Source organism: Psammomys obesus, unplaced genomic scaffold, assembly GCF_907164565.1.
Source record: "Psammomys obesus unplaced genomic scaffold, mPsaObe1.curated_primary_1811, whole genome shotgun sequence".
NCBI classification, from domain to species: Eukaryota; Metazoa; Chordata; class Mammalia; order Rodentia; family Muridae; genus Psammomys; species Psammomys obesus.
In genome coordinates, this window is record NW_026596064.1 from 13003841 (window position 1) to 13028921 (window position 25081).

General features: G+C 47.6%; 1 protein-coding gene across 1 annotated transcript in view; it reads left to right on the plus strand.

The window, feature by feature from the left end:
- Heg1 (heart development protein with EGF like domains 1) overlaps positions 1–23225 on the plus strand; it is a 79812-nt gene extending 56587 nt beyond the window's left edge. The window contains exons 15-19 of the mRNA XM_055625229.1: positions 4407–4449; positions 4813–4850; positions 12651–12738; positions 15523–15697; positions 18190–23225. Of these exons, the coding sequence (XP_055481204.1) occupies positions 4407–4449; positions 4813–4850; positions 12651–12738; positions 15523–15697; positions 18190–18339 (494 nt within the window). The 3' untranslated portion in view covers positions 18340–23225. The remainder of the gene's footprint in view (positions 1–4406; positions 4450–4812; positions 4851–12650; positions 12739–15522; positions 15698–18189) is intronic.
- The last annotated feature ends 1856 nt before the right edge of the window (positions 23226–25081 follow it).

Genomic DNA, 25081 nt, shown 5'->3' on the forward strand with positions numbered 1-25081 from the left:
TGTCAGACGGCAAGTGCCTTCAGTGCCAGAACTGTTTGTAGGATGAAGTTCAAGTGTCTAATGAAGTGAAAGTGACCGTAGGACAGTAGCTATGTCTTGGGATGATCAGTGTTTCTTTACTCCGTGTCCTTCCTGCAAAGGAGTTATCAAGATTCCACCATATACTTTAAGCTTGACTTTGCTTTCTGTTTTTCCTTAGCAGTAGGAGAAGGCCTGTGAGGTCATATATGCAAATTCTCGCCACATGCTTTCTGTCTCTCGTGCTCTGGGGGTCAGAGTTCCTCTGGGATGAGGAACTCAGAGTGCCTTTACTGGCAAGGTTCTCCCTGAGAGACCCAAGAGCAACACCAGGCACACGGGAACACTCAGTCTTTGATAAAAAATAGATACACCCCTTTAAAAAAATCCTTTGCATGTCTTTCTCTGTTCGTTTGTCTTCTGTGAGGTTATACGCCTGGTGGTGGGAGGGCCGCTTATGGAAGTGGCTTCTCTTTCCACCAGGTCCTGAAGCCCGAATTCAGGTCATCAGGCTTGGTGGCAAGTGCCTTTACCCACTGGGTTACCTCACCAGCTCATGTCCTTTTGATTAGAGAACTGTCATTACATCAGGGAGTCGGGATACTTTGAATGATAAATGAAAGTAGCCCAAGCCACCAGCTGGAACCCATAGGCAGGGCAACAGATGGACTTTGTACACGGCTGGGTAACAGCTGGGAGTGGAGAGCTCCCGCTCGGCACCTGAGGGTAGATGGGTATAAAAATGATTTCAGGAAGAGGTGTTCTGAATAGAATAGGACGGTGACATCAGCCTACCTCGGTGCTGAGACAGGTGGACGGTCCCCGGAGAGCGCTCTTGCAGTGGGAGGCAGGAATCTTCCCTCAGGGGCTTCCCTCAGTCCCACAGCCCCACGGTAGCATGACACAGAGGCACGGAGTGGGAGGAGGGCATGAGTAGGGGCACACAGGTTTCCGCTTAGGTCAGGAAAAGGCAGGAGCACTCTGCTTGTTCCGTAGAGGAGGGCCTGCCTGCTCTCCTAAGGCCAGCGGAGAACTCAGCGTGTCATCTCTTCTCAAACTAGGACATGATTCTACTCTATCTTGTTGAAAAAAGGAATTTAAAACACCTATTGAAAATTCACATAATGATCTGGGCGGTGGTAGCACACACCTTTAATCCTAGGAGGCAGAGGCAGGCGGATCTCTCTTGAGTTCCAGGCCAGCCAGGGCTACGCAGAGAAACCCTGTCTTGAAAAACCAAAGTGTGTGGGGGGGAGAACATTCATAGAAAGAAACAAGATTTTTTAAGTATTGAGAGGGGACCAACAGGGTGGCTCGGTGGATAGAGGCATGGGCCTGATGGCCTGAGTTCAATTCCCAGATCCCATAAGATGACAGAAGAGAAATGACTTCTGAGAGTTATTCTCTGACCTCCGCTTTTGCTCTGTGACACACACACATACAAAGTAAAATAGATGGATTACAAATTTGAAAAGGTAGTGACTGGGCAGGGAGAATGAAATGAATTCCAAAAGAAGAAGCACAAATGACAGTAGCTATTTTTAAAAGTGCTCAGCATCCCTAGCCATCAGGGAAATGCAAATGAAAACGGCTTTGAGGTAGCACCTCACCCCAGTCAGAATGGCTCTCATCAACAAATCTGACAACAGATGTTAGAGACGATGATGTAGGAAAGAAAGAGACCCCCCCCCCTCACCTCCTCTACCCCTGTTCACTGCTGGTGAGGGTGAAATCAATACACAGTATGGAAATCAGTTGAGAAGTTACTGAAAAGGTTAAAAATAGAACTGTGCAAGTCAGCTGTCTCACTCCTGGCATCTAGCCACAGAGAACCCCATGCCCTAGCATCCTGATACTTACACACCCATATTTATTGCCGCTCCATTTATGATAGCAAGGAACCGAAACCAGCCTAGTTTCCCATCAGCAGGTAAACAGGTAATAAAAAAACGGGTCAATATTACAAAATGAGATAGAATATTATTCAGTGGTAAAGAAAAACGAGATTATGAGATTTGCAGGAAATATGTGGAATTAGAAAGTATGCTGTTAAGCAAGGTCACCCAAATCCAGAAAGGAAAAATCCAGAACAGAACCACGTGTTCTCTCTTACACGCAGATCCTGGCCCACAATGTATGTATGTATGTATGTATATACACAAACAGTGTTAGTGGGGGTGTAGTATAACATTTAGAAAGGAGACCAAATAAGGATAATAGCGGATAATGAGGAGGGCCAGAATAAAGGCCAAAGGACACCAAAGAGACTATGTTATTTTTATAGTTTCAGCTGTATCATGCTTTTTGGGGTTTTTTTGTGGTGGGTAAATGCATAAAAATGTAACCGATAGTTAAAGTGTAAAACCCTGCTTGTGGCTTCCGCATAGTCAATCTAACTGTAATAGAAGTTCACGAAAATGTCTAGACCCTGGATCAGGTCAAGTGTGTGTTTCAAGTGTGTGTTTGAGTGATATTTGTGTTTGTAAGCTCATTACAGTAACGTAATTTTCTTTTCGAGTCTCACTCTGTAGACCAGGCCACCCGCAAACTCACAAAGACCTGCCTGCCTCTGCCTCAAGAAGGCTGGGATTAAAAGTGTGTACCACTGCACCTTGCTAAATTATTATTATTAAAAACATCACCAATTTGTCTGGTTAGATATGGCATTAAAGAGGGTAACGGGCATAGGTTACCTGCCTGTGACCTCAGGCTTGGGACTCCAAAGCAAGAGAATTATGAGTGCCAAGCCAGCAAATGTCCATAATTAAAAGATGAGTCAGACTAAAGGGAAAACTGGCTACTCTGCTGAGGCTTGAAGGAAAGTGACCACGCAGAAAGCTAAATGATGTATTTGCCAAGGAAGGCCATACAGTCAAAGTCTAAGATCAGATCCTAACGCAGAACCAGAAAGATCGTGGCTTCGAAAAGAGTCAGGTCCCAGAAGGCAAAGAAAGCACACTAGTGTGCTCCAGGCATGGAGGCCCACAAGACGTTTCTCTGGACATGCTCACCAAGGTTACTGTGGTATTGTGGTGGTGTGGTCCATGGCATCCTGCAGTAGGTGCCATAGGGATTTCTTGTGACTGCTGCTTAAGATAAACAGTCGGCAGCCTGGCCTACAGAGAGTTCCAGGATAGCCAGGGCTACACAGAAAGAGCCTGACTTGGAAAAACAAAAACAAAACAAAAAGATAAACAGTCCAGGTGCCCATCAAGTAGAGTGCAATTCCCAGCTACCACGTGGTGGCTCACAACCATCTATAATGAGATCTGGTGCCCTCTGCTGGCATGCAGGCACATATGCAGGCAGAATACTGTATACATAATAAATAACATATTAAGAAAAAAAAAAAAAAACAAGTAACACTGAACGACATGTAGAAAGGAAATTTTTAAAAACTTAAAATAAGAAAAATATGAAGCATCTACACAGATAATACAGTTATGCACAGATTCATGGCAGAACGCAGAAAGTCTGTGGGACACCACCACCAGCCCACGATGCCCTGTCCCTCCCACCCCACCCTGCAGGGCGTCCCGTCTCCAACCTATGCTCATCCTTGCTACTCTCCACTGTCCCCATGTCTCTCCCACCTGCCCTGTTGGCAGGTCTACATTCTGTGCCTCTTTCTCTCTGTGTCTGTCTGTCTCTCTCTGTATGTCTCTCTCTCTCTCTCTCTCTCTCTCTCTCGGTCTGATCTGCTGCAGTGCGTATCAGGCATTAATTGTTAATCAAATTTTTATCATTCCTTGCCACAAGGAATTTGTGTACAGGGGAATGGGGCACATTTTTCGTTTTCTGCTTCCATCCATCTGTGCATTACCACTCCTGGTATTTGGTTGAGTTGTTGAACTATCAAAAGTACCCTGTGCTCAGACAAGCTTGAGAACTGCTCATCCAGGAGGAGAGGCCGGCGTTAGCCTGTCTTGTTAAACAGTGAGCACTGCACCACCAGAGGGTTCAAAGCTGTGCTCTTGGCAAGGTGAAAATGAGGCTACAACTAGATATGCCTAGAATCCCTGGCATAGATTATGGGGTAAATACTCACTTATGAAAACCTGGGCATCGGCCAGGACTGGGTTCCAGAGGGTGTCACCCACAACACTTCTACTTCCTCATGGAAGAGAGCTAAGGGAGCCAGGTCACAATGAGGGTGTCACAGTGGGTAAAGGTTTGCCTTTGTTATAATGGAAGGCTCTTCCATGTGTGATGGTCTTCCTCTCTGGGGAACTTCCTAAAAGAATTGTACCTTCTGGACAATAATTACAAAGGGAGACTTAAGTTTTTCTGCTTCTAGAATATTCTCGTGGGTTTTTGGGTAGCTGCTGTCTAATTGGATGGAAGTTGTGGCCATGTAGATCCTCATGGATTTTCCTTTTCTCTTTCAGCGTGTGAAGATGGATATCGGCTTGAAAATGAAACCTGTATGAGGTAGGCTTCCCATTCACTTTTTCCGATGAAGCTGTTACAAATGTTTTTTCGAAACGCTGCCCTAAAAGACAGACCATCCAGGTGGAACAGCGTTGGCACACACCTTTGATCCCAGCACCTGGGAGGAAGAGGGAGGCAGATCTCTGAGTTGAAGACTGGCCTGCTCCACGAAGTGAGTTCCAGGACAGGCAAAGCTACACAAAGACACACTGTCTCTGGACAAAAGAGAGAGAAAGAAAAGAGAAAAAGGCAGACCATCCTAATAAAGAACTGTCCTAAATACAGAACTTTCTCACAAACATTGCCTCGTGATAGCTTTTGAGATTTGAGGCTGAACCCTCTTTTGTCTCTTTTGACTTACAGTTGCCCATTCGGCCTCGGTGGTTTCAACTGTGGAAATCGTAAGTATTCCAAAGTAGAGAATTGTGACTGGGTGGAGCCTGGCCTGCTGATCAGCTCCTCTCTTCTCCACCGTGTGCTTAAGTCCTGTGTGTGAGAAAAAGAGAGGAAGCAGGGGCCTGGAGAGAAGGCTCAGAGGTTGAGAACACTAGCTCTTCTTCTAAAGGCCCTGAGTTCAATCCCAGCAACCACATGGTGGCTCACAACCACCTATGATGAGATCTGGTGCCCAATTCTGCTGCACAGGCAGAATGCTGTATAAACAAAAGGGGGGGGGAGAGAGAAAAAAACAACTGTTGGGCAGATGGCACTCAGTGATCACAGCACAGAAGACTTACATGACTAGAGAAAGCCACAGAGACTGTAGAGAGCAAGCTAGCTTCAGGAGACTTCCGGTGCAGTACGGCTGGGCAGGAGGACCAGCCTCAGAAATCACACGCTGTGCGACAGAGCCTTACTCCCTGAAGGAGAGTGCAGCTCCGTCAAAGCATGGCCACGCGCACTGACCGTGCGGCAGGCAGGGAGGCTTCCTCTGGGCAGTCCGCTCTGAGGAGCAGTTTGAGGCAGCTTCCATCTGCTTGCGCTTGGCATTTTTCATATCTGCAGATACTTTTGACACAGAAATTAGCTTGAAAATTATGAAACAATTTGTGTATATGAATCAGTAGCAATCAGGATGGTTTTAGGGTAGCTTTGTCCCTTGTTGTGCAGGTAAACGTGGGAGTGGTAACTATCTGAGGTTGGAAGCAGCTGTGATTTTATTCTCTGTGTACTAAGCGCTCTGCCCCATTGCTTGTATGCCTCACATTTTATGTCTTCTGTGTACCCATCAGGCTTAGCTTAGCCTTTCTCCCCTAGCATACCTTTGTTTTTTCTTTCTTTCTTTTTTTTTTTTTCTTTTGAGACAAAGTCTTTCTTGTCTGGTCTGGAACTCACTTTATAGACCAGGCTGGCCTGGAACTCTGAGAGGCCTCTGCCTCTGCCTCTGCCTCTGCTTCCCGAGTGCTGGGTTCAACATCTTTCTACTTTCTGTTCCAGTGAATGGCTATCTTTCTGCATGCAGTGGTGGTATTTGCATGCATTCGTGTCCTGGGCTGTGTGCCATTGGTGGTTGTCTTGCTATGAATGGCCATCGCTACTACCCATCTAGGATATGCATGTCCTGTGTCCATTTAATCTCTATGCTCTTATGGTCAAATAATCATGTCAACCCCATTGTTCGTGGAGTCTGAGAAATAACCAGAATTTCACTCAGGTCCCTGAGACCACTTTTCTCTCTCCATTTATCCAAGTGACCATCATTACATCCAGCAGAGGGCAGGCACCTGCCTGGACTGCTGTTGACAGTTTATATTAAACTATGCTGACTCTGATGTCTATGCCAAATTACCTCTGTAAAGCATTTTATGGTAGCTGATAAAAATGTTATGACTTGTGATAACATTTACAGTGATATTTACTGTTCATGCTTTAGCAGCCCATGCTGAGAGACACTTACTACCTGGCTCCTCATTTGCAGTGTGGGCCCAGCCCTGTTGGTTGGTTATGGAGTTGGGGGACACCTGAATAGCTCCCCACTGTTGATGAAAACACCCGAGGAGGCTGTGAGTCACCATTCAGTGTTTGTACAGGAGCCGTCACTCAACCTGATCTTTGTTTTCTTCATTAGTTTGGAAATGTGAGCTTACTCTTATGTAGCCCAGGCTAGCCTTAAACTCCTTCCTCAACCATCCTTCCTGCCTCCATCTCTTGAGTTCTGGGGTTAACAAGTGTGCTCTACCAGGCCCAGCCTATCAGGCTAGATTTTCTGTAGGCAGGAAATGTCTCTAGATAGATTCCTCGACACACACTGTTCTCAAGCCCAGTGAGGTCTCTGAGCCAGCTTTTTCCAGCTACTGCGTGACCTTGAAATTCTCTCAGTAATGCATTCCTAGCTGTCTTCCAGTTCCAGGATCTTCTAGGCAGAGGGATCATCTGTGTCCTGCCTTTTTAAAGGTTCTTGCTGCTAGCTTTCTCGTTCTGCCCAGGTTCCACTCCTTTCGTCTTGTAGAAAATATCCTTCAGAGGGGTAGGATTCATCTTTCCGGAGGCTTTGCTTTCCAAGGACATGCAGGCCACCCACACCCAGGGCTCAGGACGCCAACTGGCTGATTTCTCTTCTTCCCATGGAACGTCTGTCTTTGTTTATACCCCGTATTCTAACAGCTGTGTCTTCTGTCCCCCTTGTCCAGAATTCTTTCCTAACTGTGTGACCCGACCTGTCCCTAGACCTCTGCTGTTCTCTTAGGCTTCCACATTTTCTTTGTTGCCTGAGTTGTGTGTTGATTCCCCTGTGCAGGTGGGTAGTGTCTCCCCTTTGAGTTGCTTCACCCTTTTCCCATCTTGTTAATGTGTATTTGTATGTGTGTGTGTGTGTGTATGTATGTATGTGTACATATGTACATATGTATGTGTATGTGTATATATATGTGTATATGTGTATGTGTATGTTTGTTGAATTAGGATCTAACATATCTCCCATACTAGCCTGAAACTTTTATTTTGTAACCTCAGATGGCCTCACAATCCTCCTTCCTCAGCCTTCCAAGAGCTGGAATTACAGGTCTGCACTACCATGCCAGACACTTTTTTCTGTTTTTAAAATTAAGTTTACATTGCCATAGCATAGAAGGATGTAAAACCATTGATCTCCCTTTTCAGACCCCAAGTCAGTCAGAGCAGAGGTGTAAGGTAAAGAAAGAGGGCGTGGGTACTGCCCGTCGCCCGTCACTCACCTGCCTCACACCGGCTGCGTGAGGACCGGCAGCTCCGGCTACCAGGCACCTAACCTGACAGAGTTTCAGACCTCCTCTCTCCATACCGACGGAATCACAATCTGGAAACTTTCCCAACTCAGCAACTCGCATGTGTCCTGCACGCATCCTACAGCTTAGAGAGCACAGATGTCATCCGTGTGGATGTGGGTCTCTCTTTCAAGGAATCGGGCCTCGCTGGATATACTGTTTTGTAACCTGTTTTTAACTTTTAAAATTAAGATTTTATTTTCGGTAAATGAGCATTTTACGTGCATGTACATCATATCTGCACAATGCGCATGACCGGTGTCCTCGGAGGCCGGAGGAGGGCATTGGATCCTCTGGAACTGGAGTCACAGATGGTTGTGAGCTGCCTCGAGGGAGCCAGGAATCAAACCCAGCCCGCCTGGAAAGCAGCCAGGGCTGAGCCGTGTTTCCAGCTCTGTGACCTGGTTAGCTGTGCGGTGTTTTTGTTTCTGTACTCTTGCTGTGTCCCTTTGGACAGTGCCATACTGTTTTACACTATCATTTACTTACGTGCTTCCCTCTGGTGACCTTTTATGACGCTTTTTTATGGGCTCATCCTCTAAGCCATTTCTCTGATTTATAGTCACTGTCGCCTCAACGGTAGAACTCACACTGTTCTTCCTGATCAGTTTCTTCCTACATTCTTGTCCATCCGTCTTTCATACCCTTTCCATGTGCCCTTTCCTTCAAAGGCTCTAGCTCTCGTGGGCGAATTTTCATCCTTAACCCCTTCTCGATGACTTTTAGAGCTGTCGTTTCTGTTTACAGTCTCTTCCAAGCATCTAAGGCATTCCATTTAACAAAACTCCCGCTGTCTTTACCCACCCACTTTCCTCTCTGTCATCCATGGGGCTACACGGAGATTCAAATCAGAGAGGGTCTTCTCTGTGTCAGGAGGAGTCGACCTAGAAAGACAGAAACAAACCAGGAGGAGGAGACACGAGTCTCTCCCAGATGTCAGTGCAAGCAGGCATTCCACTGGCCTCAGCTGGCTTCCCTTCCCATCGGGACGGGAGGGGAGCAGGGCTGGCCGGAGGAGAGCACTCTTCTGTGCTGCATATCCCCACAGCCCTGGTGAGATGGAAGAGACAGAACCCCCAGCAGAGAGTGGAAAAGTCACAAGGTCAGCTGTCTTAATGGAGGGCACAGGGTCGATTCCCACATAGCCTAGAGACCTGAGGAAGGGAGACTTCAGGGAAAGGAGAGGATGGCCTTCCTCAGAGATGGGAAAGCTTCAAAGGCAACACGGGCCATAGGTGCTTAAGCACTAAATAAATTTTAAAAGAAAACCGGTAAGGCTACCTAGAATGCTCTGTTGTGCAGTTTTAAAGAAAGAAGGTATGTTTGTTGATTAAATTCCTGACGTAAGAGCTGGTGAGCTCTGCAGAGTTTACTGGAAGGACTTGTCAGGCGTGGCAAGAATCGCTGGAGTGGGCGCCTTGGCAGCTGAGATCAGAACTTCCAGAACACACCCGAGCGTGACTCTGCCCCCTCTCTGCTTTTGCTCCACGTGGCTGTGCACAGGCTTTCTGCTCTTCCCAGACCACGTGGTGGGGAAACAGGGTCCTCACCCAACTCTTGAGCGTGAAATACTGTGGTTCGGCCATCTTGAAGGAGAACGCTCCCTCTGCTTTCCACCTAAGTTTGGGTCACATACTCATTTCTCATCAGCTGTGGCCAAGGATGTCAACATGAGCGAGCATCCCCACTGCAGACGGAGGGAATAAATACTTCCTAGATAGGGAGGGCTATGCAGACGACGGGCTTCTTCCGAGCAGAACGGTATAAGCGAAGCTGAGGGCTCCTGAGGAAGGCGGAGCCCAGAGTTATTGGTTTGGTGGAAAATGCAGGCAAAGAGCGCAGCCTTGGCCCGAGAGGTGGCAGTGGGGCGCTGGACTCTCCACACGTGTTCATGTGGAAGGAGGAACCCCGGCTTCATTCTGCAGCATCTCCTCAGACTAGAAAGCCCAGGACAGACAGAGATGGTATCCCCGTCCGTATCCCGGTGAAACACTCCCAGCGCCTGCAGAGCTAGAAGTAGACGCGACAGTTGGCCCTGGAGAGGGAAGACCCCGTGAAGCTCTTGAGGCGCAGGAAGCGGAGGTTGGCACCGGTGCCCCAAAGATGAGCTAAAATGATTCTGTGTGACATTGCCCTTGATAGAGACGGTAAAGGGCGCGTGAGATCTTTCCACCCTGCTTCTTTCTGTTACTGCTTCTCTTGTTTCAGAGTTTCTCCTTGGCGTACACCCTTCCAGGTCTCATCTTGACGTTCTCTCAGACGTGATCCTTTTATGTTAATTCTCTTTACCCTGCGTGCCCCTCAAGACCTTCCCACCCTCCCAGAGCCTTTCCCCCTTTTCTCTTGTCACATGTATCCTTCTGCTTTCCCCCTTCAGCCCCTTTTTGTCCCCTGCCTCCCATGGTCTCTCTTTTAGTTTTGTTAATGCTCACCCTGCTCATATACCCACATATAAACATTACAAGCTGGGTGCCAGATTTCTGAGTCTGGGTTACCTCACTTAGTGTATTTCCTCGCGCCATCCGTTTTACAGCAGATCTCATGCTGTTGTCGCATACGCACTGAGAAGTGTTTACATTAGTATGACATCCAGGCGGGCGGACCCTTACAAACAGGATCGTTGCTTTTTAACAATGGGTCGACGGTGGATGTCATCAAAAGAAAACGAAAAGGCAGTGTGTGATAGGTGATCCCTAGAGGGAAAGTTGGGGGAACAAGTAAGGCTTTATTTTGTTTATTTAAAAAGCCATCCAGCCAGGTCTGGTGGCACATGCCTGTAATTCTAGTACTTGGAAGGTGAAAGCTAGAAGGATCTTGAGATCAGGCCAGCCTGGGCTACGTGGTGAGTTCCAGGTCATCCTAGGCTGTATAGCCAGAGTTATTTCTTCCTCCTCGTTGTCTGCCTTCTGCTTTCGTGTCACTGGTGTGCTTGTGTGTGTGTGTGCGCATGTGTGAAACACGTGTTTTTTTGATTTAGGTTTCTCATATGAGAGAAAGCAGGCAATATTTATATTCCTGAGCCTGGCTTATTTTACTTAACAGGATGCTATCCAGTCCCTTCCTGCCAAGTATATTGTTTTTCAGACAAAACTGTTTACTTCAAAGAGGAATGTGCTGTAACCCGCAGCCACTTGCAAGGATCACTCTCATAACGGCTGTTCGATTGTTTTGCCTAAAGTCAGAAAAAGTAGCTTGATGTGTAGAATAAGTAAGAGTTAAACGGTTTCTGTTGTTTTTGTTTTTTGAGACAGGGTCTTTCTATGTTGTCCTTGCTATCCTGGAGCTCGCTGTGTAGACCAGGCTGGCCTAGAACTTACAAAGGTCCGCCTACCTCTGTCTCCCGAGTCCTGGGATTAAAAGTGCGCACCACTATGCCTAGTTTAGACTTTGGTTTTTAAGAACAGAAAAAGCTAGACATGGTAGCACGTGACTGTAATCCCAGGCTCCAACAGGAGGATTATTTCAACTTTGAGGCTAGCCTGGGCTACATAGTGAGTTCTACACTCCTAATGAGTGAGTGCCTGTCTCAACTAAAAAAGCAAAAATGGGAGAGAGTGTCAAAAGGGTTCAGAACCATAATTAAGGGAAAAAGGAATAAAAACATTGTGAATTGCTATGCAAACCTCAGGCAGATGTGTTGTTTAGCTGTGGGCTTGATCTGTGATATTAATTTGAAATAAACATAGCAGGAAAAAAAGCAAAAAAGGTAATGGTGGAGCACACCTTTAATCCTAGCACTTAGGAGGGAGAGGCAGGTAGATCTTTTTTATTTCGAGGCCAGCCTGGTCTACAGATGGAGTTTCAGGACAGCCAGAGCTACACAGGGAAACCTTTTCTTTGGGGAAACAAACAAACAAACAAACAAAAACCCTAGTTATTGGCCTTTCATACTCTGTCTTGCAACTTGATAAACTAATTTTAATCATATTTCCCAGAAGAAAAAATGGAAATTTTAATATGATTTATTATAAATAAATTTGCTACAAATATACAAGTATAAAACACATTTACTTAGATCTTTTAGCATTATTATACATGATATGCCTCTATCAGTGCTAATTTCTGGTAATTAAGTCAATATATAAGTAGCTTCCTGGGTCTCTGGCATGGTTTATGCAGTGACCTAGACCCTGTACTTAGCAGACCAGTAGTATATTTCTTCTGAAATTGAAGAGTTTAACCTGTCTCAGTTCTGTTTTACCAAGTTAGACCCTAAAACTGCACTAAGCATCTGTTGTTTTGTTTTAAGACTTATTTATTATTTATATAGTGTTCTGTCTGCATGTACACCTGCAGGCCAGAAGAGGGCACTAGATCTCATTATGGATGGTTGTGAGCCACCATGTGGTTGCTGGGAATTGAATTCAGTACCCTTGGAAGAACAGCTGGTGCTCTTAACCTCTGAACCATCTCTCCAGCCTCCTTTGTTTGATTTTTTTGAGGCAGGGTCTCACTGCAGCCCTGGCTTGGCTGGAATTCACTATGTAGAACAGGCTGGCCTTGAACTCATAGAGCTCTGCTTGCCTCTGCCTTCAGTGTGAATCTAGCATCTTTATCTTTACTGTTACCATTAAGATAAGAAGTTAAATTTCCAGATGTATAATTTTCACACGATTAAAGGCACCCATCTTAGGTGAGAGAGACAAGAAAATGTAAGTGTAAAAATCTTTCAGAACAGTGTTGGGGAAAGTTGATGCTCGCCCATTTATTCCCCTTTTGTGGTTTAGTGACATCTGAGACTGAAGAATTTCAGGGCCATCACCCTAGAGGAAAAGGGATATCCGATCAATACAAAGAAAGTGGAACTCCAGCCTTTGAGGCTCTCTGGGCCAGAAACCAGGCAGCAGAAGAGAGTGCTGGGCTAGGGCCACACAGGCAGAGGTGGGGGTGGGGCAGAGGCTTATTACTCAGGACCTCCTCACCATCCATCCTGTTTGCTCTTTTGCTGGACATGGTTAGCCTATCAACTCATCACTGTGGTGATCGCAGCAGCGGGAGGCGGCCTCCTACTCATCCTGGGCATTGCGCTTATTGTGACCTGTTGCAGGTGAGTGATGAGAATTCAGATTTAAATCCTGATTTACCACCTGTGCTACATGAGGGTTGATTTTTCAACTGAATAAACTAGCACTTGGGAAACTGAGGTGAAAGGAATATGACTTTGAGACCAGCCTGGGCTCATAGCAAGACCTAGGCAAGCCTGGGCTACATAGTAAGACCCTGTCTCTAAAAGAACCAAAGTTAAATAAATAAATAAAAAGGTGCATTAGACTTTATCAAAATCAAGAACTTTCAAGCTCTGGAGCTGAGGACCTGGTGCAGTTGGCAGAGTGCTTGCCTGGCGTGCATGGAGCCCTGTGTTTGCTCCCCACACGTGCAGAAACGAAAAAATAAGCATGGTGTTGTCCTGTGATCCCAGCCAAGGAGGTAAAGGCAGGAGGAATCAAGACTTCAAAGTCATCCTCGGCTAGAAAGCAAGTGCAAAGCCAGCCAGAGATACAGGCGACTGTTTTAAAAGTAAGAAACAGCCCAACTTGGTGACAGCACGCATCTTTAATCCCAGCACTCAGGAGGCAGAGACACTTGGATCTCCTTGAGTTAAAGGCCAACCTGGTCTACACAGTGGGCTCCAGGTTCTAAGACAGCCAGGGCTGTACCGTGAGACTGTCATAGATAGATAGATAGATAGATAGATAGATAGATAGATAGATAGATAGATAGATAGATAGATAGATAGATGATAGATAGATGATAGATGGATGGATGGATGGATGGATGGATGGATGGATGGATAGATAGATAGATAGATAGATAGATAGATAGATAGATAGATAGGGCGTGGCAGAATTGGGTCCTTATGTCCCTACATGACTGGGGGACAGAAGCACCTTTGAAGGTCTGCTAAGCCCAGGACTTCCAGTGGACACACCCAGGCAAGAACATGAATCCCCGTCTTCACAGCAGTTCTATTCCTAAGAGTCAAAAGGGGAAAGAATCCTAGTGCCTGTGGGCTGATGAATACAAAAGCCAAACGTGACAGAGCAGTACCTGGGATCCTTGTTCAGCCATTGGCTGACATATGGGACCAACCGTCAAAACCTCATCCCATGTGAAAAGGCACCTGAAAGATCCTCTGGGCTGTGATAGGAATAGGAGTTATTGGAGTAGTCTGTGTCTAACGGAGACGGAGAGTAGACCAGTTGGAGTCTAGGGCAGAGAAGTTGGAAAACTGGGCGTGATGGCTAAGGGGTCTGAGGCTTCTCCTGGAGATGACGAAGTGGTTTTAAAATTCTGGGGCTTCTTCTAGAGATGATGAAGTGGTTCTAAAATTGTGACGGTGGACAGTCGCACCACCGTGAATGTGTTCAAAACCATGAAATGAGTAAATCATAGAGTTGTACTATTCATCTCTCAGAGCTGTGCATATATACGTAAGCTAGGGAAGCAGACAGATGGAGGGAAGGGACTGCCTGAACTATTTTAGCGGAACCTTGCTCAAGGCTTCCTGCAACGGAGTGTCTGCGGGAAGGGGAGAGAAAGGAGAGAATGAATCCTCCTTGTCTACAGCCACCTGTTCGAGTACAGGAAAATTACAGCCGTGTTGATCTAGATGATATGAAATGGAAGGAGTCATTTGCACATGACAGGTGGAGGGACCTTTCCCAAATTGCTAGTTATCTTTTTTTGTGCCAGTGATAAAAGGACTTTTAAAGGCATCCCCTGCCTCCAGGAAGGCTGCCAAGAATATCTTACTATAAGCAGTCACTCAGGTGTGCAGGCTACCCCAATAACCTTGCATCAAAGTGTTGCTAAGGATAAGCACCAGCGGAAATAAACCGGTTGAGAGCAGTTACCCAGGGAAACAAAGCCTGACAGCTGGGAGGACACAGGCTTTGTATTGGCAACATTCTCTATCACACAACATGGTCATTTTTGGAGGGAGCCTGGACTCTCGGTTACTGAAAGGGAAGTAGTGGCAGGCCAGCTCTGAGCCTGAAGGGAGACAGCGCTGAGGCCATTTGCCGGGCTTCAGCTTTACGATGCTGAGTCATTTCTGTGCCCTTCCCAGGAACTCACAAGTGCGGGTGAGGGAACAGGCTTCAGGTGTTCTTACTGAGAGCAAACATAATCAAACATCTCTGATCCTCCACCCACAAGACAGGTTCTAGGGCAGTTGCCCTGTCCGTTTCTAGGCAGGGAAACCTCAGGGTTTCTGGGCTTCCTGGGGCAGCTAGAATGACAGCGTGGAGAGTCTGTAAGCAGGTGGCCCCACTTGAGGTTTTGTGGCTCGTGAAGTTGGGATTAAACCCTGACTAGGGAGAGGAGAGGCCACACACCCCCACCCCACCCCCCATGCCCCGGGCTCTATAGCTGCAGGCGAGCCAGGGTCTAAGTCACCTGTCTTCATGAGCTAGAACCGCCATATGCTCTGGCTCCCCACCAGGAACCCAAGAGCAGCGTTGATGGTCACCCGTTGCCTTTGTGCCCACAGCTGACTGTGAATGCTGATTCCCTGGCTTCTTAGAACGATCTTCATGCTCTGCTTAGGCTCTTTAAGTTGGGAAGTTTATTTTATTTTTTTTTGTCCTATTTTTTGGGTGGCATTGGGGACACCTAATGGCAGTTCTGCTTTTTTAGTCAAATTCTAAATTATACTGGTATTTCTGGTGGGCAGCCGTGTGGAAACACAGGGGCCGTTCCCAGTCTCAATTTCCGTTGCGAAACACTGTCAGTCTTGTCGAAGATTTCAGTTCCTGACACATAGGAATTCTACGTTTCCCGATGGGATTTGTTGCCCTTTTTTAAAATTTTTATTTCTTAAATCTCACAGGAAGAGTAAAAACGACATAAGTAAACTCATCTTCAAAAGCGGGGACTTCCAAATGTCCCCATACGCCGAGTACCCCAAGAACCCTCGCTCACAGGAATGGGGCCGGGAGGCCATTGAGATGCACGAGAACGGAAGCACCAAAAACCTCCTACAGATGGCAGACGTGTACTGCTCGGTAGGTGCCCGTGCCCCTGGCCTCAGGACCCCCGGCTCCGGGAGCACAGTTAATGAAGGCTTCCAGACACATAAACCTCTTAGACACACGGCTTACTCGTCGTCCAGGTTAGCGGTGGCCAGTTTGTGTGTGAGGGACACACCCACAGAGCAAGCTGCTTTTCTAAGAGTGGGAGCCATAATTCCTAAACTTGCTTCAGCCCCTTGCCCTCTCCGTTTTCGCTCGTTTGCCGCCTTGTATCTCCCCTCCTGTGGCTTGTCGCTTAAAACTGGGGACTGGGAGAAGCATCGCAAGAGTGACTCATCTTTACCATGTAGGTTTTAGGAACTCAGTAGGTCTTTAGTCGTTGGCTCCACCCAGCTCTGGACTAGGTCATCGTCATCGTGAAAGCCGGGAGCATACCTTAAGCCAGGGGTTCTCAGTCTTTCCTGATGCTCTGACCCTTTAACACAGTTCCTCGTGCTGTGGTGACCCCCCCCACCACAAAATTATTTCCACTGCTACTTCGTAACTGTAACTTTGCTACTGTTGTGAATCATAACATGAGCATCTGTGTTTTCTGACACTCGGAGGCGACCCCTGTGAGAGGTTCATTCAGGGTGGTGACCCACAGTTTGAGAACCGCTGCCTTCAGCCTCTTCTGTCCCACACTGAAGACAGTAGTACATCTCTCCTCTTTCATCTTGAATCACACCATGTTAGCCATAAGGCAGTCACACGTGGGAATATCTGGACCAAAAAATAAACAGATGTCAGGTGACTGCCAGTAAGTTTTGATGTGTGGCAATAAACAGGGCACTTGCACTGTGGAGACATTTCACTATAGAAACCATAATCCCTCTGGTTGCTATGGGGACCAAGCGTGAGGATCAGACTTTGGATGGGAGGGGCTGGTTTGTTCCAGTGTACTCTTTGAAAATTTTCATCGAGGAGGAAGAACAAGAAAGGTAGGAAAAATAAAAACAAGACACACCTCTAGTTAAACTCTCGTTAAACATCCCATTTCTGAACAGGCATTGGCTTTCCTTTCTTTCTGTCAGGGACATGTCTCCACTTCCCTAGATGAAGCTGTACTAAGTGTATCTGAGCTCCTCGAGCTGTGCCAGGGAGTCCTCAGCCTGGTGTGGTATGATAATCACAGCAAACAAGCAAGCTGTCTCCCAGGACCCCGCCTCACTGCAGGTCCCCAAGGCAGTTGCTAAAGGGTTGCCTTAAATCTCGGTGAGCTCGGGTGAGCCTGTCTTAGTTAGGGTTCTATTGCTGCGACAAAACGCCATATCTAAAAAGAAAATTGGGAAGGAAAGAGTTTATTTGGTTTACACTTCCACATTGACCTTCATCCCCAAAGGAAGTCAGAACAGGAACTCAAACAGGGCAGGAACCTGGAGGCGGGAGCTGATGCAGAGGCCATGGAGGGGTGCTGCTTACTGGCTTGCTCCCCAAGGCTTGCTCAGCTTGCTTTCTCATAGAACCCAGCACCACCAGCCCAGGGGAGGCACCACCCACAATGGGCTGGGCCTCCCCCATCGGTCACTAATCAAGAAAATGCCCTACAGCTGGATTTTATGACGGCATTTTCTCAATTGAGGTTCCCTCCTTTCAGATAACTCTAGCTTGTGTCAAGTTGTCATAACACTAGCAGGGTAAGTCCCATCTTCTCTTCGTAGAAACAGAACCCGAGTTTATAGCATGATTCGGTCACCTGAGTGCCACTGTCCCTCGCAGTGGGCACAAAGTGGTCCAGGCAGTGCCACATTGGGCTCTCATAGGTATCGTGTTTATAGCGCACACTAGGATTTTCTACCAAAAACATTTATCTCTAATGCTGCATGAGAATTTTCTTTATTGTTTTTTGGATGCCTGGCCTGGCCTGGCCTGACTAATTTTTTTTTTAAGTCCCCTTTAAAATAAAGCTAAAAATCACTACATCCATAAGGAGATAGACTTGTATGCCAGGTGTAGTGGGCACATCCCTATAACCTTAGCACATGGTTAAAAGAGGCAAGATAGTTTGGGGAGGGGGTCGCTGCTGGAGAGATGGCTCAGCAGTTAAGAGCACTAGCTGCTCTTCTAGAGGACCCAGGTTCGATTCCCAGCACCCACATGGCAGCTCACTCCAGTTCCAGAGGATTTGACCTCCTCCTCTGGCTTTCCAGGCGCTGACTGCATCTGGTACGAACACATACATGGCAGGCAAAATGTCCATACACATACATGGAAAAAAGAGAGAGAGGAAGAAGGACAGGGAGACTTTGAGTTCTAGGTCACCAGGAGCAGATAGCACAGCTCTGCCCACCCTCGCCCCCAACCCCGGCCTGCACAGCTTATCTAAAAACATAATAGACCCGTGGGCTGTACTTCCCACACTGTTGTGAGTCAGTGCTTTGCTAGTCGTAGATGGCCCCACTTAGGTTCGTTAAAATGAAAAAATGTTGCCACCTTTTTAGGTCCCAGAATGACTGACTTTCCTTCTTTTCTCTTTTGGCGCCCAGCCCACAAACGTAAGGAACCCTGAACTTGAACGCAACGGACTGTACCCAGCCTACACTGGACTGCCCGGATCTCGGCACTCGTGCATTTTCCCGGGACAGTATAACCCATCCTTCATCAGTGACGAGAGCCGGAGGAGAGACTACTTCTGAGTCCAGGAGAGAAGGGGGCGGGAGGTCGTTTCTCTGAGCCACTTCCCCTGGCGGCTGGCTGGAGGACTGCGCTGGAAGGGAGCACCGTGCTCCTTAGGACTCATCAGAGCCATGCTCCAGGGGCGTGACCACAGTGGAAGGGACAGATGGATGGCGAACCGCAGGCCACTCAATCCGCACCGTTGTTACTGTGAATGTGAGGGTGGGCCGGGACCGAGTCTCTGAATGCCCGGCACTTAGAACTGGATGTCTTCTGCAGCAGACCACTGGGCATCATTTCCACGACCCAGTTGCCCCTTAATTTGCACTTTAATGGACTGAGCAGGGAGGTTTTATTTTGGTGTCATTCCCAGACTATCCCTGAAAGCCTTCCTTTCCTAGGAGACTCCCACAGGCCTCACTTGGGTGGTTGATTGGCAGCCAGGCGTTGGCACTGTTGGTTTCCTGCCTGGTGCCTTGTGCTGAACAGATGGAGGTGAGCAATTCCGCTGTGATCTGCAGTCAGGGGCGTAGTGTTTTCAGGTTCCTAGGTCGTCTGTGCTCATTTCCAAGCCAACACTACAAATGGGAACCTGACATTTGCAAGGCACAGAGCATAACTTCTGTAAGTCAGGGTGACATGTTCGCTCACGATCTGCTAATTTTACTTTCCCAAGCAAGTACGAATCAGGGCTAAACAACTCTCCCCTGGTTTTCATTAGGAGAACCAAGCTTCCCCTTAGTGTGCCGAAGCAGGTAGTATCAGGCTGGTCCTCCGTGAGGGGACTTCATGGGGCCTGAGGCTCTGACCATCACCAGCATGGAAACAGTCTGCTGGGACGTAGGAGAAAAGGGAGAGGCAAGACTCGGCAAGCCAGCATCTCACCTGAAGGAAAAGCAGCCAGCCCTGAGCCCCACCCCGCAGCTGAATATGGCAGAGGAGTAGGCACATTCCCTGTGCCCCCAGTGCAAAAGCCCCAGGACTAGGGAGCTAGGAAGAGCCTGCAGGTAAGGGCGGGTACCTGCTAATCTTTGAACCCGTCACGGAAACGTCAGCCACTGTCATTGAAGAGAAGCTTAGTTTCCCTCACCCGGTCATCGCTATGTCTGTGTTCTTGCGCAGAGCCTCCCTCAAGACTTAGTTGTGGCCCACGTCCACTTTGGCGAACTAAAGCGTGCCCAGCTAGGGGTCCGAGAGCTTGCTTTGGGGGAAGGAAGTCCTGTGTCTTATTTATTGTGGGACCCTGGGGGTGGGAGGGGCCGTGTGGGGCTCTATTTCCTGTGGAACTGTGTTCCTTCTTCAGCTTGTGGGATGTCCTGTTTTGGGATGAAGTGAAGAGGTCAAAGCGTTGCCAGGACCCTGAAGCTGGGAACTCGGTAGCATACCTTTCTGGAAATAGGGCAGCTGTTGGAGATGATTCCGAATGTGTTTCTTTGGAGTTCTCTGGTTCCTCTAAAATGTATGAAGGTCTTCATCCTGTTTCAAGTGTGAACCTTATACCCTGGTCTCTACCGCTCACCGTCATTTGCTCCAGCAGGGCCCTTAGTCAGGTGCATTGGATCCTAACCATCACATTGCACTCATTAGTACAATGAGAGACCTGTTGGCTATTGGCTGATGCTAGCTTAAAAGTTGCAGAGCATTGTCATCTACAAGCCATGGGGTGTGTGTGTGTGTGTGTGTGTGTATGTGTGTACGTACCAACAGCTCCCTGTGTCTTTGTGAGCTCCTGTGCTCGGCTTGCCTGAGCCTAGACCCTTTGTTGTGGTAGCCAGGTTCTAGCCACTCTGGAAGTATCCCTGCTTGTCCCAAGCCTCATTGCTGTAGGAAGAGCCAGCGTGGTGGCTGACCCTGGACACACTTCTAATGCCTTCAGCTGGCATGAGAGCTGGTGAGCACCTGTTCAGGGGGCAGAGGCACAGCTGGCGGGTGCCTGTACAGGGCTAGAAGCCTCAAACCCCACAAAGCGAACTGCTCTGTCCCAAAAGAAAACAAAATCCTAGGAAGAATTCCAACATCCAGACAAGTTCCTGTCAGTGCCAAAAATTCATGCTGACTCATGAATTTGGCCCAAATAGAGTGGAGAGAGAGTGTTTCAGTTTTTTGTATTTTTTTTTTTAACTGTGAAAAACATGAGAGAAGCAAGCAAGGGTGAGTTCACACTGAGTCCACCGTTTGGGGTGGGGGAGGAGCTTGAGGTAGAAAGGCCCCTTCCTGCCATTGGGAGGAACGGAGAGAGTGGATGCTTCCCTATGTGGAGTTGCATCCAGAAGGAGCCTGGAGACTGGCCACCAGCAGCCCATGAGCAGGACAGACAGGCTGAGCCCATGCCTGGGCAGGCAGAGTCTTCGAAGGACACGAGTGCTCAGAGTCGGCCCCCGCGCCTAGAGTGTATAATCTGTGCACATAGAAATGTCACAGTCCTGCGGTGGGGTCCCATGACGAGGGAAGTGGGGAGATGCCAAGGAGCTGTTTGCATGTGGAAGAACTGGTCCAGGTAGAACTTGTGTAAGAAAGGGGTTCTACCTGAATCCAGCCTGAGCTCTGTGCAAAAGCAAGGTGTGTGGGTGTGTGTGTGTGTGTGTGTGTGTGTGTGTGTGTGTGTGTGTGTGTGTGTTTCGTGTGTCACGAGCCAGCTCACGACCCTGGGTCCTGTTTCTTAGGGGGATAAATAGTGTCCTGGGTTCTCACCCTGGGCCAGGCTCTGTGCCAGGTGTTTGGCCTTACGGCTGCACCTGGGTTAGTTGACGGTGTGCAGCAGTCAGAGAAGGGACCTGGGAATGTAGCTTAGAGCCTAGAGTGCTTGCCTGGCATGTACCAAGCCCTGGGTTTGCTCCCAGGCACCACGTGAGCTGGGCATAGGGGTACACTCCTGTAATCCCGGCCCTCTGAAGGTTGAGGCAGGAGGGTCAGGAGTTCAAGGCCTTTCTGGAGTACCTGACACCCATGTACTCCAAAAGTCTCAAAAATGGAAAATAATGACTGGTTTGCAGTTGGCAGGAAGCATATTGGTATGTGGTTTGGGCTGTCAGAAGTGAAGGTGGGTTTTTGACAAGCACAACAGGGCTTAGGCACTCAACTTGAGGGATGCCTGCCTTATTCTCAGCGGGAAGCCATGGCTCCCACATGTCACAACTGTGAACCTTGGGAAGCTGGGATCGTAACTGAGTGGGATGACAAATGACCTTCCGACTGGGGAGGTTATTTTTAGAAGCATTTAAGTCACGTTGAGCCAGAACTACTGTATGATTGGTGCAGTCAAGCTGTTTGGTGGCATTTGAGGTCAAGGACTAAGAGATGACTGCTATGGTCGAAGAGAGGAAGTCATGAAAGTCGGCCCACAGGAGAGAGCAGCATCGTTGGAGGGAGACTGGCTGACAACACAAGGAAAGTCTTCAAAGATGCTGTCTGTTCAAGTGTGAAGCTCCAGAGCGGGCACTTGAGGATCACCCCTGGCACGTGACTTTTGGGTACTCCCTGAAGCCACCTGCCCAGTAGTGAAGTGTCTGTCCGGGTCTCTGTAACTGTGGGTTGTTAACTAAAGCAGGAAAGCTGGACAGCCAAGTTGTCCTTGGCTTAGTGTCCCATAACACACTCAAAACTAGAGACTTTACCCCTGTTTTTAAGTTTATGTTGATTTTTTTCTTTTTAGGCCAGAGCACTTCTTTGGGAAGAAGGACAATACAGAGTTCTGTATTTTGGTGTTATATTTAAAACAGCCTATAATAGCAGATAGATACTTTTTCTACCTGAAAGCTTTTTCTTCTCCTTCTTCTTCTTCTCCTCCTCCTCCTCCTCCTTCTCCTCCTCCTCCTCCTTCTCCTCCCCCTCCTCCCCCTCCTCCTCCCCCTTCCCTCCCCCTCGCCCTCCTGTGTTCTTCTTTGGGAAGGTAGGGCCAAGAATGGAAGCCAGGGCCTTGGACATACCAGGCAAGTGCTAGATGGTAGAGCTACACCGCCTCTCATTTCTTCTTTCTACACCGCCTCTCATTTCTTCTTTCTTGATAGTACCTTTCTAAGGTTCTCATCAGCGTGTTTGGAGACAGAAATGAATTTTGTAGTTTGTCTTTGGGTATGTATGTTCGTTCTTTCCCTTTCTTTTCTCAGATCCCAAAGGGGAGGGGGGAGGTAACAATGGGAACATAGAAGTTAAAATAATAGCTTTAAGCCTTTAAAAATAACTGGTTGAAATAACAGAAACCTGAAAGCATTAAATGCCTGTCAATTCATCGTACTTCAGTGTCTCCACCGGGTTACGCTCCGTTATGTCTGATGAAAACTCTCTCCCAGAGAGTAGCCTGTGAAACCAAAGGGAGATGGACCCTTTAGGTCTGAAAAGAGGCAGGTCCTGGCCTGCACCTGTCACATTGGGCATTTTCCAAGAGGACATTTCCAAGGGGCTGCCTGGTAGACTCCGCTATAATTTTGGATGATGGGCTTGAGCTTGATGCCGTTGTTCTGAATGGTTGAGGACGGGGTGAGAATAGTGGGATGGAGCCAGTTTGTCGGGGGAACTGAACCTACTTGCTTAGCTTTTGGGGCATTACCTAGGCCTGTTGTACAGAGAAAAGGACCAGTTTGCCATGAGGTGCTGTGAGTTTTGGTGATGTATGTGTGTTGCAGGCCTGACAGCTGAGTGGAGACGAGGTCCGCCCCCTTTGTCCTGGACTCTGCTCTGTACGCCTTTAAACCAACATCCAGGTTGACTGTGTAAAAGCCATCGTGAGAATGTTATTTAAAGCTGTATTATAATGTCACCTCCACTAATTATTCAGTACTGTAGTAGCAAAGTATTATTTGTAAGAATTTGGTTATTTTTATACTTATATCTGCTCTTAAGTCTGGCGTTCTAGTCAGCAAAAATGATGCAATAAAATTAATATCATCCCCACTGGTTTTCTCTTCAAACAAGCAAATGAGTGTGTAAGAGGCTATTACTTACCAGCGTGCCATTTAAATAGCTGATGTGAATCGTGAACCTCTGGATGGCAAATCAAGACAGTCACCTCTCTGTCCTAGGTGCCCCGATTTGAAGAAACCATACGGTTGAAGATGAATGGGTAAAGGGGAGGGAGGGAGGAAGGAAGGAGGAGAGGGAGGAAGGAAGGAAAGGAAGGGAGGAAGGGTGAGTGGGTGGGTGGATGTACCTACCTAAGTGATGAAGGCCTAACTCGGTGGTAACACCCAGCCGGTCTCTAAATTGGAGAGCTGGGTCAGACACTGATGCTGCCTGTGACTGCTCCGTGCCAACTCCTCTTGTCTTGGAGGTGGAAATGTAGTTAAGCATGTCTGAGAATCCTGTGGGACTTTAAAACTGGTCCACGAACCTTTCACTTGTGGCCAAGGATGTGGACACATGGCTGGATAAATGTTCACTGATTTATTCATAAATCGCTTCCTTGGAAGCCTCTTAATTACTTTATGGAAAAAAAAAGACCCTTGGCATGAGTGGATGCCAGTAACCACATCTTGGGGCATGAGGGCATCTTGTCAGACAAAGCTCATGAAATGGCGCTGGATGGCTGGGGTTTTTCTTTGCTTGTTTGTTTTACTTGAAACGCTTTCTCTCTGTAGCCCTGGCTGTCTTGGAACTCACTCGTAGATCAGGCTGGCCTTGAACTCACAGAATTCCACCTGCCTCTACCTCCCAAGTGCTGGGATTAAAGGCATGTGCCGCCACTTCCAGCCCCAACGGAGATCTTAACATAGTCCTGATGGTGACTGGTCCCTGTTCCTGCTCAGCTCAGCCAGACATTGGAAATCAATTCCACATCAATTTCAGAACTCCTTTATCTTTTCCATTGTGTGTATTTAATTATGTGCATTACATTGCTTGATATACATAAGGCAGTGGTTCCTGCACAGACAAAAAAATGAACTTCTCCCTTGTACATGTATGTATAGTGACATAAGATCTTTCAGCAGATCTTTAGCATTTAATACACTATTAACTATAGTAGCCACGCATCTGTAGTTACCCTTTAACCTTCGTCTCTGTTGCCCCACCCCCACCCTGTTCTCTTTATTGTGATTTTTTCCAGACTCCATGTGACTGAGGTTGGGATATGGGTGCTCCTCCAAAGGTCCATGTGTTGGAAACTTGGTCCTCTTTGTGACAGAGCCTTTAATAGGTGGGACCCGGTGGAAGAGCCATAGATCAGTTAGGGATGTGCCCACAGAGGGCAGACTGTGAGACCCAATGTCTCCCTGTCACATAGTCCTGCACTGTGATCTCTCCCTCATATCCAGACTCTCCCTCCATTATGTAACCCGGCCAAGAGGGACATACCCAAAGCTGAGCCTCCACCTAAATAATCTGTGTCTGTCTTTCTCTCTCTCTCATGTGTTTGTGTCCTCTTTCCCATTTCCCCCTTTATCCTTTATCCTTCCTCTCCCCATCCCTTTCTCTCTTTTTTTCATTCTTTGAAATATGGACTAGCATCAAACCTAGACTCCTCCCACCTCCGTCTCTTGAGCATCGAGATTACAGAGTTGGGCCACTGTGACCGGCAGTCTCTTTTTTATAAAGTGTACATCCTCAGGTCTTTCATAATAGCAGTGACACACACACACATATAGTGGACACTAATGTGTGCGTGTAAGTGAGTTGTGCGATATTGATCTGCCTGGCTTATTCCACTCAATATAATATTCTCCCCAGTTTCACACGTCTCAAAATAGAGGATCCCTTTCCCTATTTTTAAGAATTACTCTTTTTATTTAATGTGCATTGGTTTTTAGCCTGCATGCATGTGGATGGGGG